A 15113-nucleotide genomic window follows, 5' to 3' on the forward strand; every position below is an offset into this window, starting at 1 on the left:
TCATACCCGGACCGATTTATATCCGTACCCGACCATATCCGTGTCCGTTGTGCCCGTACTCGTGTACCCGACTTATCCCTACTCGGGTACCCTACCCGACTCTCTTTTTTTTTTGAAATTCAAAATTTTGAACCAAATCTCCCTCCGGTTCACAAATAAATGTAATATTGGCAATACAACCGTTCCTAAAATATAATCATATTTCTTATTTCATCCAACTTGGTGGATTGTCTTGAGCTCTTTAAAAACTAAACATATTGATAAGCTTTCGCTTAATATAATTTAATTCTAGCGTGCTTCCATTTTCTTTCACATATCTGTAAATTTGACAAAATGTCATACGTATTTAGTTTTTTTTTTTTTGTTCAAATAAATGACAGAAGTATATCTAAATTTTAAGATAAATACCATTTAAGATGCATTCTAAATAATCAATGATGATTTTTTAAGGACAGAAAAATTATTCAATAATAGTATTGTGAGTATCTTTCATATAAGAAACCTTTTAACAATTCCATTATATTAGTCTAAAATCTTTGATATCGTTAATCAGTACATTTAATGCTGAGAATTTATTTTCATTTCCTAACAAGCAAACTGTATCTTTATGTGAATAAAAAAACAGAAAAAAAATAGAAAAAAAAAAACCGGACCGGACCGCCTTGCCTCTCAAGGGTACAACGGGCACGGGTATAGAACAGGCAGGGTACAATTTTTGAAAAAAAAAAACGGGATGCCCAGCCCGAGATACCCGTCTACCTGTGATACCCGTGCCCGTACCCAGGTATACCTGGCCCGTCCTGCCCCTACCCGAGAGCAATACCCTATATGGAGATGACATGAATTCATATCCTCTGCGTTAACTCAAAAGGGAATCTTTTGAGTTAATGAATTATGACCATCCAATCTGTTTTAAGATTCGTGCAGATTAGATCTGCACTAATATTAAAGAGCTTTATATATCATAAGCAGAAACCGGATTGGCTCCGTTTAAAATCAGACGGTTGAGATTCAATAACTCAAAAGGAATCTTTTGAGTTAATGCAAACGATACGCATTCGAGATGACATAGCTAGTAACTTACTATGAACAAAAATATATATATAAAAAGTTGAAGCAAATTAAATGTGACTATGAAACATCAAGACATGTGAACAATCAGGATTAGAAGACAAAAGTTTTCGTAATGACGTCACAAGTTTATCATAAGAAAAAATATTTTCTTCACTATATTAATTGAATATTCGACTTATATTCATATTTCATGTTACTTTTATGTGTTAATGAGAAAAATAATATGTTGAATAATAAGTTAATTTTTTTACAATAGCGGAATTATGTATTTAAATTATATTTGTATTCGTATTCGCATTCGAATTACAAGTAGTGAATAAAAGAGAATTTGTTTATTTATTGAAATGTACGTCTAGTTTATTTGTTTATTTCAAAATCCAACGTACAACGTTTTAAAAGTAGTGAAACTGTACAATAAACAGAAAGCATGACCTGTTAATTAAGGGGTTTTTTCTTAGGAGAAGATATTAGAGATCAACATTTCAACTTCAATGGAATTCAAATATATATGTAACCTGTCTGTCACACACAGCATTGTCTTTTGTCACATAATTAATAAGCTGATTCTGCTGGATAATTAAGTTCGTCTGCAACCCTGCACACTTGGGTATACATAAAAGTCAGATCTTTATTAAAATCAAAAGTCATCGTTGGATAAATTTTTCTATTGAGAGAAAACAAGACGTTATGTTGAATAATGGTAACTAAGTTTTTAGTATGGAACATGCAACTATACAAAAATTATCGATTTATTTTAAATTTGAATAACTAGCTCATAATTTAACAACTCTATGCAAATTGAAATTTATACATAATTATTTTTAATGAGGGTGAACTTTATACATATTTCATATTTGACATAACAAAGTTTACATAGAGTTCACTCTTTTATGAAAGCGTAAATAGTGTAGAAAGTTGTTCTATAAAGCACAAACTATTTTCAATTTTGTTTAGCCAAGTTTGAAACATGTAATTAAACATTTATTTCATCAAGTGTGAAAAATGTACAATTATTTTTAAGATAACTAATATTTTTTAATTAACATTTTGGTATCCTGTAAAACATTTTATAATTAAGAAACTAAACGAGTGTGAATTTTATTATCCATCTGAATCTAATTTGCAATATTTGTAAAATTTGTGTCGTACTTCTTATTTTATTAATTCATGTACGAGCATTTAAGAATTTTGACTAGCTGTTCAAGATTTCTCCTTTTCAAAACACAGCATCCCATGCGAATTTGTACTTGAAATAATTAAATGGTGGTTTACTGCTTTTATTGCACCCAATTTTGCATCACAGAGCTTATTCATTGCTGTAAGGCCTGTAAGCTTTGTAATAACTCTTTCTGTGTTCTCTTTAAAATCCTCTTTTAATTTGTATAATCAAGTCAATTAAATAACTTTTCTTTTCGTTTTAATGTCTCTCTTATACGTAGTACAATTGAATGCCTATAACATGTGAGAAAATTTAATCGACAGTAAAATTATGCATCCTTTTAATGGGACAGGGTTTTTATGATTCTGTTGTTTCAGTTCGTGCAAGTATTGACCGCATCTCATTTATTCATGATGCCATCCAAGTGACAAAAAGGGGCCACCGTTTGAAAATGTTTTCTCTATTTATTTTCTCCACAACTGATATAGCATTCCCAAAGGTTATTTACATCTCTTGTACTCAGTGACTTAACTGAAGCGGAGCTAGAAAATTTAAATTGGAGAAGCTGAAATGTAAAATGCATAATATGTACGTAGCAGCTATGATTTGAATCAAATCTCTACAACTATAAATTGGAGAGGCCGAAATGTAAATATTGTCTAACAGCTGGATTTGAATCCAGTCTCACCATAAATTGAAACTCTAGCTACTAAGTTACAAGTACACATTTAATATTACGAAGGGAGCTGAACTACATGAAAACTTAAAATAAATTTAAATTTCAATATATACATGGTTAAAATTTTAGAATTATAAAGATTACACACCCTCTAACTTGGTTGTAAATCTTCCCTATTGACTTACCAAAGATTGTTTGGAAAGGGAGATGAACGTACATGTTGCTTTGTATGTCATATATCACACATCTTCAAGGAATCAGAGTGCTTTTTTATTTTTGTTTTTTACTACTCTCTTCCGCTCATTTATTCAAATAAACACAATTACTAGGTCCCGAGCAACACCTTACAGCTATTTTAAATTTATGGAACCCATGTCTTGCTGATCAGAATCCAAATGTCAGGGATGTGCACATTGAATAGCTTTGAAATATTAATAATAACAAATTGCATGAATTCACAAATTAGGGTAGATTTGCCAAATAATAGTGTTAGGATCATCGAGATTTTATTTCTTGGTATAAGGGCGTAGTCAGGAATTTTATTAGGAGTAGGCAAAAAATTTACCGGTACAATTAACGGGTTGCGGATAGCCGTAAATTAACCAATTTAGTCTGTGAACTGTGGAGGAATAGACAAATTTTTTTGTAAAAATAGGCAACAATTCGATTATGCATAGATCTATACTCAGTTTTTTCAAATTCAGGCTTTGATTCAATGTGGTTCCGCCACTAAAAATAAGCCATTATTATCCAACTCTTATTCCAAGTTACCTAGTTTCTATTATTTATTTGTTCTATTAAGATATATGTAATCTCTGTATATCAAAAACAATGCTTTAATATTCTCTGTTTCTTTCTGTTTTGCCTCTGTTCTTTTTATTATTCATCTTTTCTCTTCATTTTCTTGTCCTATAATCAGCAACTTTCATTTTAAATTAATAAAAAATATCATAGTAGGTCATTCGCCTACTACAAGAAAATGGTGGTTTTTTCATCTTGATACTAAAATTCTCATTTTTTATTTTTTTTTACTTTTGGATGCTTCTGTTGCGCATCCAAGATTTTGCGTACCTCTCATTTTACTGTACATTCTACATCACAACCATCAATTTACGAAGGATAAAAAATTATTTTCCCACAACAGTAGTAAATTGAAACAAAATAAATAAGGAACATTTTTAACACAACTAATGGTTGTCAATGCCATTGATAGTTAACAAACCCAAAAGAAAACTGATTAAACCTAAACCATTTTGTACTTAAATAGTATAATATTTGATTCAGTATGACAGTACTCTTAAAAAAAGTAAGATCCTTTTCTATTATTAACCTAATCACTCTGGCTTGTATTATTCAATTTACTTTGTTCTTCCAGGTCCATTTACTGTCCTTCAATAGATGACCAACATTACAGTAAAAGCACTATGCCACTAAGGTAATTTTCGTTGTTCAGGCCAGAAAACACTGACAAGGAATTAGTACCCATGCCAACACTAGGTAGCCATAATGCATGCCACATCAAAGCCGCTTCAGTTTTGTATTTAATTTTATGATAATCAATTCATTGTTTGTCCTTGTTGCTTCTTCATGTCTGAAATAATTATTCCAGTGTTAGATAATGCAAATGAGAACCCATATTGCTTTTCAATGCCTATTTATTACTGGCACCATATTTCTATGTCCAGGACAATGCAAATGAAAACCTGGCAGAGGATATTGGATCAGATGCTTACATACTTTTATGTCCCTTTTACTGTGCTAGATTTTGAGACTAATCAGGTGCTTATCAGAAAAAGTACTAGGACCAGCAAAGGGTTTTGGTATCATACTGAAGTTTAAATTTCAGCTTTACCTAAACTGAATATTTCTGAACTAAACTAACCAAGACCCAAATGGATAATTTTCTCATATTTAATTCTATATAATTTTCAGAATTAATTAATCCTTGCAAGCATGGATTCTTCATTGTTGCTTCTGTCCTTTAGGAAGTATATATTGCAAAAATTGAAATGTATTATGTATAGTACAAATCACATTCAGATTGACAAGAATTTGCTGGATTATAACATTTAAAAACACGTTTTAGCTTCATTGTCTAAAGTGACCAGTGTTTTAAAATGCGGTTTTGTTCATGCATGCAGAAGACCACAGGATTGTATGCGGAAGTACATATGCAGTTTTACTATACTTTGTTAAAGAAATATAGATAAAATAAAAATAATTTATATCTAAAGACTTGTTTAGTCTAGTGGTTTGTGTTATTTACCATTTTATAAATGTTTTAGATTCTAATTTCCTCCACCGCAAAATAACTTTTAGGTTTTTTTCAAGTCTGCATCAACTGTATATGTATCCGTATATTCAATACCGCATAAATTTGACTACATAAGATTATGTATGTGAAAGACCACTACATAAGCATATGCGGCCGTATTTTAAAACACTGAAAGTGACCGTTAGTTTCTTTTATCAAAGAGTTATTTTCGTAAACTTAAAAAGCGAAAGAGCACACAGAAGTTGAGGTCCGAACTGAAACTTAAATATAATGACCAGTGCGTCCCCAATTCATGACCATATCTGTACTGTATATAAAAGAACAAAACTGAATTTAGCATTTCTATTATTTTCACAAATATATTATATGGCAACAGTGGCTGGACTTGACCGTCATCAGAGAGAATTTAGAAAATTTTAACGAGGCTGAAATTTAGAATGTACAAATGTATGGCTAAAATTTGAACTCAAGTATCCACAAAACAATTAAGAACTCTACCATTAGGTTGCAAGCATATATGTGATAATTTATGAGGGGCCGAACTATATAAAAAATTAATTAATTAAATTATTTACATGATTAAAAAATTTAAATTATAAAAGTAAATGAGCACCTATATATATATATATATATACACACACACTCCTCTCCGTGATGGACTGATGGTATAGCAAGAAATGGAGCATCCGTTTGTTTTTAGTTCGAAAGATAGCTCAAAGAGGGGTAAAAGCTCTGAAGAGTTTTTACTGTGCTTACAAATAAAAGCTTGCTGTAGTGGCCCGTAAAAGCCCTATACTCCAGCATAGGAGAAAAAAAGCCCAATACTCCAGCTTAGCTTTCTATTCTGCTGGAACTAATCCAACTTATTTCATTATATTTTGTTAGATTTAACATGAATATAGTTTTAATTAATGTTTATTCAATACAAATTGATTAATTATACATTAATTTCATAAAAAAAATAAAAATGTATTAGTAGTAATAAAGCTATTATATATGTACCCTGATTGGGTCAGGTCAACCATGACCAGTTCATGATTGTTGGAACTTTTCTTATTTTAGCTTAATATTCTTTTTTATCTTTTTCATCTTTGAAAAGTGTAGTTATTATTGGTGCATTACTTGAATTCTTCTCTAGAACATGTTCCTGCTATTCTTTTGTAGATTTTTCAACATTTATACGAAATACCATATTGAAATTTGAAAGATATATAATTGATCTTTATCATTTTTCATTAGAAAAATATCTTCTAAATTATATATGTGTTGTGTCTTGCGCATGCAGGTTACACACTAATTTATTACTAAAATCTAAAAGATTAAATAATTTTAATTTGTACGATTATTTATAATATTAATGATTGATCCAACGATTATCACTTGTGAAGTCTTGCATATTTAACTTGAGTTTTGATTATTACTTCAATAATTTGAGTCCTTTTTTTATTATTAGTTCACAAAAGGGCCCGCAAGAAATTAATAAAACAAAAACTTGCAATTTCCTACCACATGCATGTATGAGGTTGTCTTTTAATTAAATGGAGACTTTGACTAAGTCAGTCTTCCCACCCCAAGTCAACTGATCTACATCTCCATTCTTATACTAAATGGAAAATCCCATCCGTATCAATTTTCAGAGAGCTAGGGATAAAAGAAACCCTTGTTGGGGCATTAGTTTTATAACAAAAAGTTCAAGTTAATTAGGTTAATCTTCTCAAATATATAGCTGTCACATAAACTTAAAAAGTTTGCATCTTATATATATATTCCCTCCCGGCAGAGAACTTCAGGCTCTATATATTACGATAGCATTTCTTCTTTTAATTAAGTACCAAATGGAGAGATGTGCAACCTTGAAACTTCAAAGAAATGACATAACAAATCTAATTGAGGCCCAGCGCATATATATATGTTATGTTCATTTCTCGGAGAAAAACTATAATTCGATCAGAAAGAGGGATGCATGTGATAAGAGAGAAAGAGAGGTAGCTACTTTTCTCTTCAAGACATACGACAACCATAAAACAAAAGAGGGAGCTAGCAAGAAAGAGAGTTTACGTGGCAAACAAATGGCAAGAAAAACTGCGCGCATATTCTTAAATTTCTCAGGTACTAACCATCTAATTAATTTCTTTTGTAAGTCCATTTAAATGTTCATTCATTTATCTATTAATGATGACTAATTTAATACTTACAAAAATTATATATAAATAATAGAAAAGGTTTTATTTTTCGCATACTTATTATTTTTAACGTTTTTGTTTTTGATATGTATATAGTCTTGATAAATTAACATGGAGTTTTTGAGGAAAAATGCGAGTCAAAACTCACATTTGATTTATTAAGAACCGGTACAAGAATTTTGTTACACAGTACAAAGTAGAAAGCAGACCATACTCAAAACATTTGAGTGTTAGAAATTAAAAAGAAATAATGAAATAAGAAAACAAAGCACTAGGTAAAGCAAAATAAAAACATGAAATTAGAGATTGATTAGAGCCAATTCTCTGCAGCGCCTTAGCGTTGATTTGTATCTCTATTGATTCTCTTCAGTAACTATTCTTCATTGCACAAATGCTGGTATGTCCCTGTTTCCGATACCGGCTGTATCAGTCCGCTTTGCCACTGTATCGTGTCAGTACCAGTCAGCATTACATGTGTTCCTGGTGTTGTACCAGTTCGGTATGCCACAGAACCGTACCAGTCCAGTATGTCACAGATCTGTACCAGTCCATGGTGCCACCAGTTTATGTGTTAGAACGTGATGAAGCTGAGTTGCGCCTGCAGATTCATCCGAAGTTCCGGTACTTTTTTGCTTGTCTCTCTAAAAATCCTAGAGCAACGTTCCTTTCACAGTATGAGCTGAGTGATCATCAGGATTGACCTAGTCTTCAATTGAATTATGTCATTTAGAATAATCTTTGTAGGAAGATTGTTTGCCGGTAAGGTCAGAAGCTGTTGTGTATGCAAATCCTGGTACAGTTCCCTTGTGAAGGCACATTCGTTGAACAAATGATGTACCAATTCCAAATCTGACTTGCACAAGGGGCATCTGTTGAGTATTATCCAACCTTTCTTTATCAAGTTATTAGTTTTCAGTATCCGGTTTAACCATGCTAGCCACCCAAAAAGTCTGATTCGCGGTGGTACCTTTAATGCCCAAATGTTTGGTTGGTTTGTAATGATCCTAGGGCCGTCATTGAGTGCTCTGTAAGCACTCTTGACTGTGAAGTTGCCCGAGGCGTTCCATTTCCACCGTATGTCATCTTTTGTTGCTTGGCTCAATGTGACGCTGTGTAAGTGCTGCCGGAGTGTCCCCAACTCTTGGTCCGCCAGCATTGATATAGGATGTGTATAAACAGGCCCCTAATATGTTATTCGGATGCAGCTTGCAATAGCGTGAGCAACTCATTTTTCAAAACTTGGAAACCCCAGTCATGTGTCCATAGTGAGATGATTGTACCAGTGTTGTAAAAAATGTCCGTTTAGGCCAATTAATCGGCCGATTAGTCGTTGGCGGTGACTAAACCGTCATGGATTTTCTCGACTAATCGGATGATTATTCCCGATTAATCACTTGGCAGTACCCTGTCTGTCCAACGACTGCATACCGTTATTTACAGCACTGGGTTGTACCACTGCCCGGTACGTGTGATACTGAGATTGCCCAGAAATCACTTGTCAGTTTGAGAGTTTGAGTGAAAAATGAGATCTGTGACGTGATGGCAATGATTTGCTTCCCTAGGGATGTTTGTGGTTTTTCCCAATGCCATCTCCACTTCATTAGCAATGCGGCGTTGAAGGCTCGAAGGTCCATTATGCCCATTCCTCCCATCTGTTTCGGCGTGCAAACAATTAAGATCCCAATTTGCCAGACACATCTTGTCCGATTGTGGCGAGACTCCATGCCATAGAAGTAGCTGTCGTGTGTTGTCAATGAGCACCTAACAGCGCTTTTTTTCCCTCTGCTATACTATGTCAAAAGTTTCATTTACATATCACTTTATGGAACAATTGTTAAGCATCTTATTATCCCAATTTTGTGAGCAGGGGAGCCCATTAAAATTAAATTTTAAGATAATGTTTCGAAGTTTGATCCTTAAAATTAAGAAAGATTAAATTGCTTATTTCAACTTAAGGTAGATTCAGCTATCCAACTTTGCATGTGAACTTAAAATTTAAGTTATTCCGTTTGATAGGAATTTCAATTTGAAGAATATATTAAGTTGTTAAAATTTTCTAACAAAATATACCGAACTTAAAATAACCGTAAATCATTCAAAATAAAATCATAACCAAGAGAATTATAATTGATGATTATAGATAAAAAAAATTATTATAGTAGTAACAATGATGATGCTGATAATTATAATAATAAAAATATTATTGGTGGTCTCGTCTCAGGACACTGAAGGTGAGACGGAAAGCGTGTGACAGAAACCTCTCAGTGCGAGTGAAATCGCTTTTGGAAGAGGCGATGTCACAGGGAATGAAAGAGGGAATTCACATCCTCTCAGGTTACTAGACTGAGTACAATTCAATCGCATGGTCCAAAATTGTTCTTTTAAACTTGACACGAATCTCGAAGCACAAATTATACTGTCCCCTCAGCCATTCCGAGCCAGAACTGGATGAAATTAAATCTGGGTCGTCCTTTTCAATTGTGTTGAGTCAGATACCTAGGAGGATACGGATCCGGAAAGAGGGACCTAACGAAGAGTCCATTAGTTTTAATTTTTGAGGAGGGTTCAAATGCCTTCATTTTTAAAAACTTTAATAACTCAAAATTTAAATCTTAAAAATCAAAATAAAACCATTGGATATGAACTATATCATTTTATCTATGCATGTGTAAAAATTTATGGCATTTCAACTCTATTTTGGTTGTCATCTTGAGCTTGTAAAAATATATACTAATGTGGATAATTTATAGACATTGATTTTTTAACTTATTGATTCACATAAAAGAAAAATTAAACTGTGATATTTTTTTATGAGCACAGAGAGAAAATAACATAGATCACATCTAATGGTTTTATTTTGACATTTAAGTTTTAAATTTTGAGTTATTTAAGTTTTTAAAAATGAAGGCATGATGAAGGCACAAAAAATGGAGGCATTTCAACCCTCTTAATTTTTTCGTGTGTTTATCCATCAAGCGTTTTTTTTTCGTGCAATATAGTACGGTATGATATTATATATGCGGTGTATAGCACCGTTGCTCAACGTATTAATTAGTCAAGCCAAAATAAATGCAAAAAAGTACCATTAGTGTTAAATAGGTTTGGGGACACTTTTTCAATAAAAGACGACAAATTAACAAAAGGAAGCGTCTAATTGTCCACAGCTTTTTGTCCACCATTTGTCCACAGCTTTAACTTGTGCGAATACTGTAAAATTACTTCTACATGCTATATAATTATACAATATATCACATAAAATATATTAGTTAATCACAAAATATCCAGCAACTATTTGAAGTGGTCCCATGATAGTTAGAAAAAGATTGCAACTTGCACAACAAGACAAAATAAATATACTTTCAAACTGTACTTTCGGAAATTACAGTCATAGGAAGTTATTGGCAGTTAGAGTTAATTATTAGCGTCCGCACTGGGTTGAATCTTGTATACTGTAAAATTGAATCTTCTACACAGTAAAATTTACAATTGAATCTTGTATACTGTAAAATTGAATCAGCAGAACTATAAAATTGAATCTTGTATACAGTAGAATTTTCAATTGAATCTTGTATACTGTAAAAATTAAATCTTGTATACAGTAGAATTTTCAATTGAATCTTGCATACTGTAAAATTGAATCTCGTATACTGTAAAATTGAATCTCGTATACTGTAAAATTTTCAAATAATACTGTAAATTTTCAATTGAATCTTGTATACTGTAAAAAGACAGTTAGATGGGAGTGGATAAGGTTGTGGACAAATGGTGGACAAAACCCAGTGGACAGAAACATTTTCTCTTAACAAAATTCACTTTTCAAGCGATGATATAAAAAAAAACAATATTTAATTACTAAAACAAACGCATGGATTTTCGGGCTTTTGGGCTTTTTGGGCCTCTAATGTCCACACCTTTAACAACATTTCATGTGTAATATAACTTGACCCTCGGTAAAACCCACCTATCTTTTTTCAAATGATATATGCATGAAGGATCAAAATCTGCTATTGTTCTCGTGCATGAACAGTGTTTTTGCTATATCTGTTTTTTCAAATTTAGTCATTGAATTGTTTCGAGATGTGTGCACAAAAAAGTTTTGAAAAAGTTGCTTTGAGATTCGTTTCCGAAAAAAATTGAACGGTTCAATTTGAAATAGCTGGGTTACTGTTCACAGAAAGAGAATAGCAGCGGATTTCATTCCATGCATGAAAGACTGAAAAATCTGTTCCATCTTGGAGCTCATGCATGATAACATAATTAAGACCGGAACAAGAGATGCAAAGAGAGTATAAGATTTTAGTAGTGAAAATATTAAATTTTAATAATGGATCGAGGAATAAAATCTCCATATATAACATGATATTCTACTCAGATATCAGAATAACAAACGCCCATAACTATAATTAAGAAAGGAACAAACATTAATTATAGAATCATTTGTCCAAAGATTAAAAAAATAAAGAGTCCGAAAGAAGGCAGCCGGGTATCTCAACAGCTACAAATATCTATACATCTGATTGCCTACGGGCTTTAATTTCTCAAAAAAAGAAAAAAAATTACATATATACAAACTAGCTAGCTAGTTTCATACATCAGTTGTATATGCTGGCCACTTCCTTTATTATAACAGGAAGTTGGAACAAAATTCAACATGCACTTGTAGGTTTTTGGAAAAATAGGCAGAGCCCTTCCATTGAGATATAAAATGGCAAATACAAATGTTCCAAATGAAAAAAGAGAATGAAAAATAGAAAGCTACCCAACCTAATGTCAATAAAGTTTCATACTACAAACATCTGAAATTAAAGGCCTTAACATAGAGAACTAACAAAACTGAGAGATATAACCCATTTTATTACAAATTCCAGAATGCATGCCAGTAAAAGATTATGAACAGTGGGAACAATAGGCATGTCAAGAGCAGGCAAAGGAGAGAGGAATTGCAGGGGAATCATATCCAAGTCTTCAGGGGTGTGCATTTTATGTCATCTGAAAAGCATGGTATGTAAATAATTAGAAATTATGAAGAAGAATACCAAGAAGATAATTATGTCTGCTAATCTTAGAGAAATATAATTAAATGTCCATTTAAATTGAAGTCCGCCACTAATTATGTTCCATGAGATTTGATATATATGTATATGTTATACATCCACCGTATTTGATGATGTATATATATATGTTTAAAATTCACAATTAAGTTCCATATTTTGATATAAATACCAACTTGCACTAAGCATATTATAAGCTCATTCTCTAGTTAAAAAAAAATTAACCATCATATTTGGGATTATTTTTTATATTTTTGAGAATTGAATAAGGGTTGATCTAGCCCTATTTGGGAACTATTTTTGAATTGCCAATAGTATAAATCATCCAGAGATTCCATATTACAATTTAATTATTATATCCACTCAACGTACCTTGGAGATGTTAGAGTCGCATGAACTCGAGGATGAAGATAATAAATACACCAAATACGAGTAGGCTAATCGCAAAGTAGGTAAGAATGTTAACAGCAAAACCAATGTGTGATATCGTGGAAGGCTTGTAGGATAACAGGATCAGGCTTTGCCCCGAAAGAAAAGAAGAGACCAAGAATATCATGCAAATGTTCAGGTGCGTGTTTTTCTCGACACTTCCAAGATATCCGCTGAAAATAGCAGTTATTCCCCCAAAGGATATAGATGATACCTAAAAGGTAGTTAATGGCAAGTAATTAATGAATTTGTTTGTACATATAATTTCACAATTAATTCGACTGTTTTCTTATTGAATATTTACAAATATTTAGTTTCTAACCAATGTATGCATGCAAATCCATGTTATAAATTTGGTGCATTGCAGCTTAGTAGTTAGTTAAAATTATTTTGTCTTCCACCATTGATCCTTGCACTACCAATTGATCCATTAGACCATTACTAATTATAACTCATAAAAGGAGTATTAAATTTTATAGTGTCAAACAAAATAACCTTCGAGGATGAACTTCTATTATGCGTCCTATTATCTACTAATTCCTATCGTTGTTGTTAGTTATGAAAGAAAATAATAATAATGCTAGCCACAGGGAAAGGGTATTTTATACATGATCTATAAATACGTTTTTTTTTTCCAATGCAAATATATATATATATATATATATATGTTTTTCGTGACAAATTGCAGGGATATATATATAAACCTATCTGCTTCATTAATGATGATCCATAAATATTAATAAAGTTCTGACCTTGTTTCCTTTGGTGTAAGCCAACTTGAGATCATCTTCTTCTAAGGTGTCTTGGATGTTATGGGTTGCACATAACTTGATTAGCCAAACGGCAAAAACAATCAAAACTGGTATGGAAACCAAAACAGTGTACCACTTTAAGAACGTAAAGGCAATTGCAAGTGCAGAAAATGCCAACAAAACTAGTAGAAATTTGCACAATCCTGCCCCAACTCTAAGGAAGACTTTTATAGTACTTGAGCTCAAATGTATGAGTCTCATTTGGCAAAGGAACATAAGGCAAATGCTGATTATAAAAGATGTGAAGGACAGGAAAACTGAGGCTGAGACAACAGGGTGGTGTGCATGGTTCGAAGCGTTTGTATGTATACCAAAGAGGAGACCAATCAGACCACTTGATGATAAAGATACAACCCCTTGGCTTAGCTCGGAAAGGCGCGGTATTTCGTCCTTCATCTTCTTTTCGTATTGAGTTTTGTCTTTCTCAGTTTCTTTGTCATTGGTTTTGAAGCTGATATACAAATGAATATATAGGGTAAGGAGAACAGCCGCCAGGACAATTGGTATTAGAAGGTTATAAGGGCTTGGAAGCAGCAACAAGGGAAAGAGTGATGCGAGAAGAGCAGTGGATGAGAAGATGATGAGAATTTTTGAGATGGTGTGATGGATCGGATGAGTAAATCTGTTACTCGGTGCAAGCATGAAAAATGAATGGATCAGCAAGCAAAAGCCAGCACCGAGAGCCAAAAAGCCAAGGATAGATACGGCTTTAAGAATGTTTTCATTGGCCGAGTTTTTGGGTAAAAACATGATGCATAATATTATCGAAAAACCAAACAACAAGACAAAGGAAGCAAACTCTAACTTAAGTTTCCCCTTTGCTTTGTGGATTTCTTCTATCTGTCAGATTAGTAAAAACGAAGGGGAAAAAAAAAAACATTATTAGATTAATTGACATATATCGTTAGATAATGATATTGAGTAGAACCTATTGTGACAAAAAAAAAACATTATTAGATTAAGCTTGGAATTAGTGAGCTTAAATTGAAAACCTATCGGATAGGTATGAAATGATGGGGCTCAAAAACTCAGATCCCTTTGTTCTTACACCCAGCCAAAAGTACTGCTAATTGCAAATATGCGTCTTAATAGGACCTGATCTAGCTAAGTATATTATACTACAACAAAACCCTCATTACCATTGAAGACCCTGATTTATTTTAGATTTATATGTATTCTACTAATTTACTGCCCTATATAGTGGTTGTGCAGCGTACCGCATGTACCTAAGCGTGAAGAGTTTGTAAGAAATAGCATATTTTCAACTTTAAAGAGTGAAGACTAACCGGTTCTTTTTCATCAGTTGCCGCAGATGCATTTTGAGTGCCTAGCTCTATGGCCCCACCAGGTGAGGTTGCTTCCTGCAGGAAGAAACCAAGAGATTAATCACACCTCTGGTCTCATTACAATAAATTTTCTTATGGTTCAATTGAAGGATAGAAACATGCATG

The 15113-nt window shown here is 32.7% G+C and overlaps 2 protein-coding genes and 1 long non-coding RNA gene across 3 annotated transcripts in view; all 3 read right to left on the reverse strand.

The window, feature by feature from the left end:
• LOC144562268 (putative UDP-arabinose 4-epimerase 2) overlaps positions 1-15113 on the reverse strand; it is an 80899-nt gene that overhangs the window by 14429 nt on the left and 51357 nt on the right. The window lies entirely within an intron of this gene.
• LOC144562270 (uncharacterized) lies at positions 3790-4384 on the reverse strand. Its single transcript, XR_013514032.1, has 3 exons — positions 4243-4384; positions 4162-4206; positions 3790-3878 (listed from the first exon to the last, which is right to left on the reverse strand). It is a non-coding gene; the product is annotated as an uncharacterized LOC144562270 (long non-coding RNA).
• On the reverse strand, positions 12794-15052 carry LOC144562269 (uncharacterized). The gene is made up of 3 exons (XM_078311463.1): positions 14949-15052; positions 13603-14502; positions 12794-13064 (listed from the first exon to the last, which is right to left on the reverse strand). Exons 2-3 carry the CDS (start codon positions 14410-14412, stop codon positions 12804-12806), a joined length of 1071 nt encoding a protein of 356 aa, XP_078167589.1. The 5' UTR covers positions 14413-14502; positions 14949-15052; the 3' UTR covers positions 12794-12803.

This window comes from Carex rostrata, chromosome 11 (genome assembly GCF_964058835.1).
Source record: "Carex rostrata chromosome 11, lpCarRost1.2, whole genome shotgun sequence".
Taxonomy (NCBI): domain Eukaryota; kingdom Viridiplantae; phylum Streptophyta; class Magnoliopsida; order Poales; family Cyperaceae; genus Carex; species Carex rostrata.

Coding starts and splice junctions, on each gene's coding strand:
- LOC144562269 (XM_078311463.1), bottom strand. CDS start 14,412: ATGTTTTTACCCAAAAACTCGGCCAATGAAAACATTCTTAAAGCCGTA. Junction 13,065..13,602: donor CTTACACCAAAGGAAACAAG/GTCAGAACTTTA, acceptor ACTACCTTTTAG/GTATCATCTATATCCTTTGG.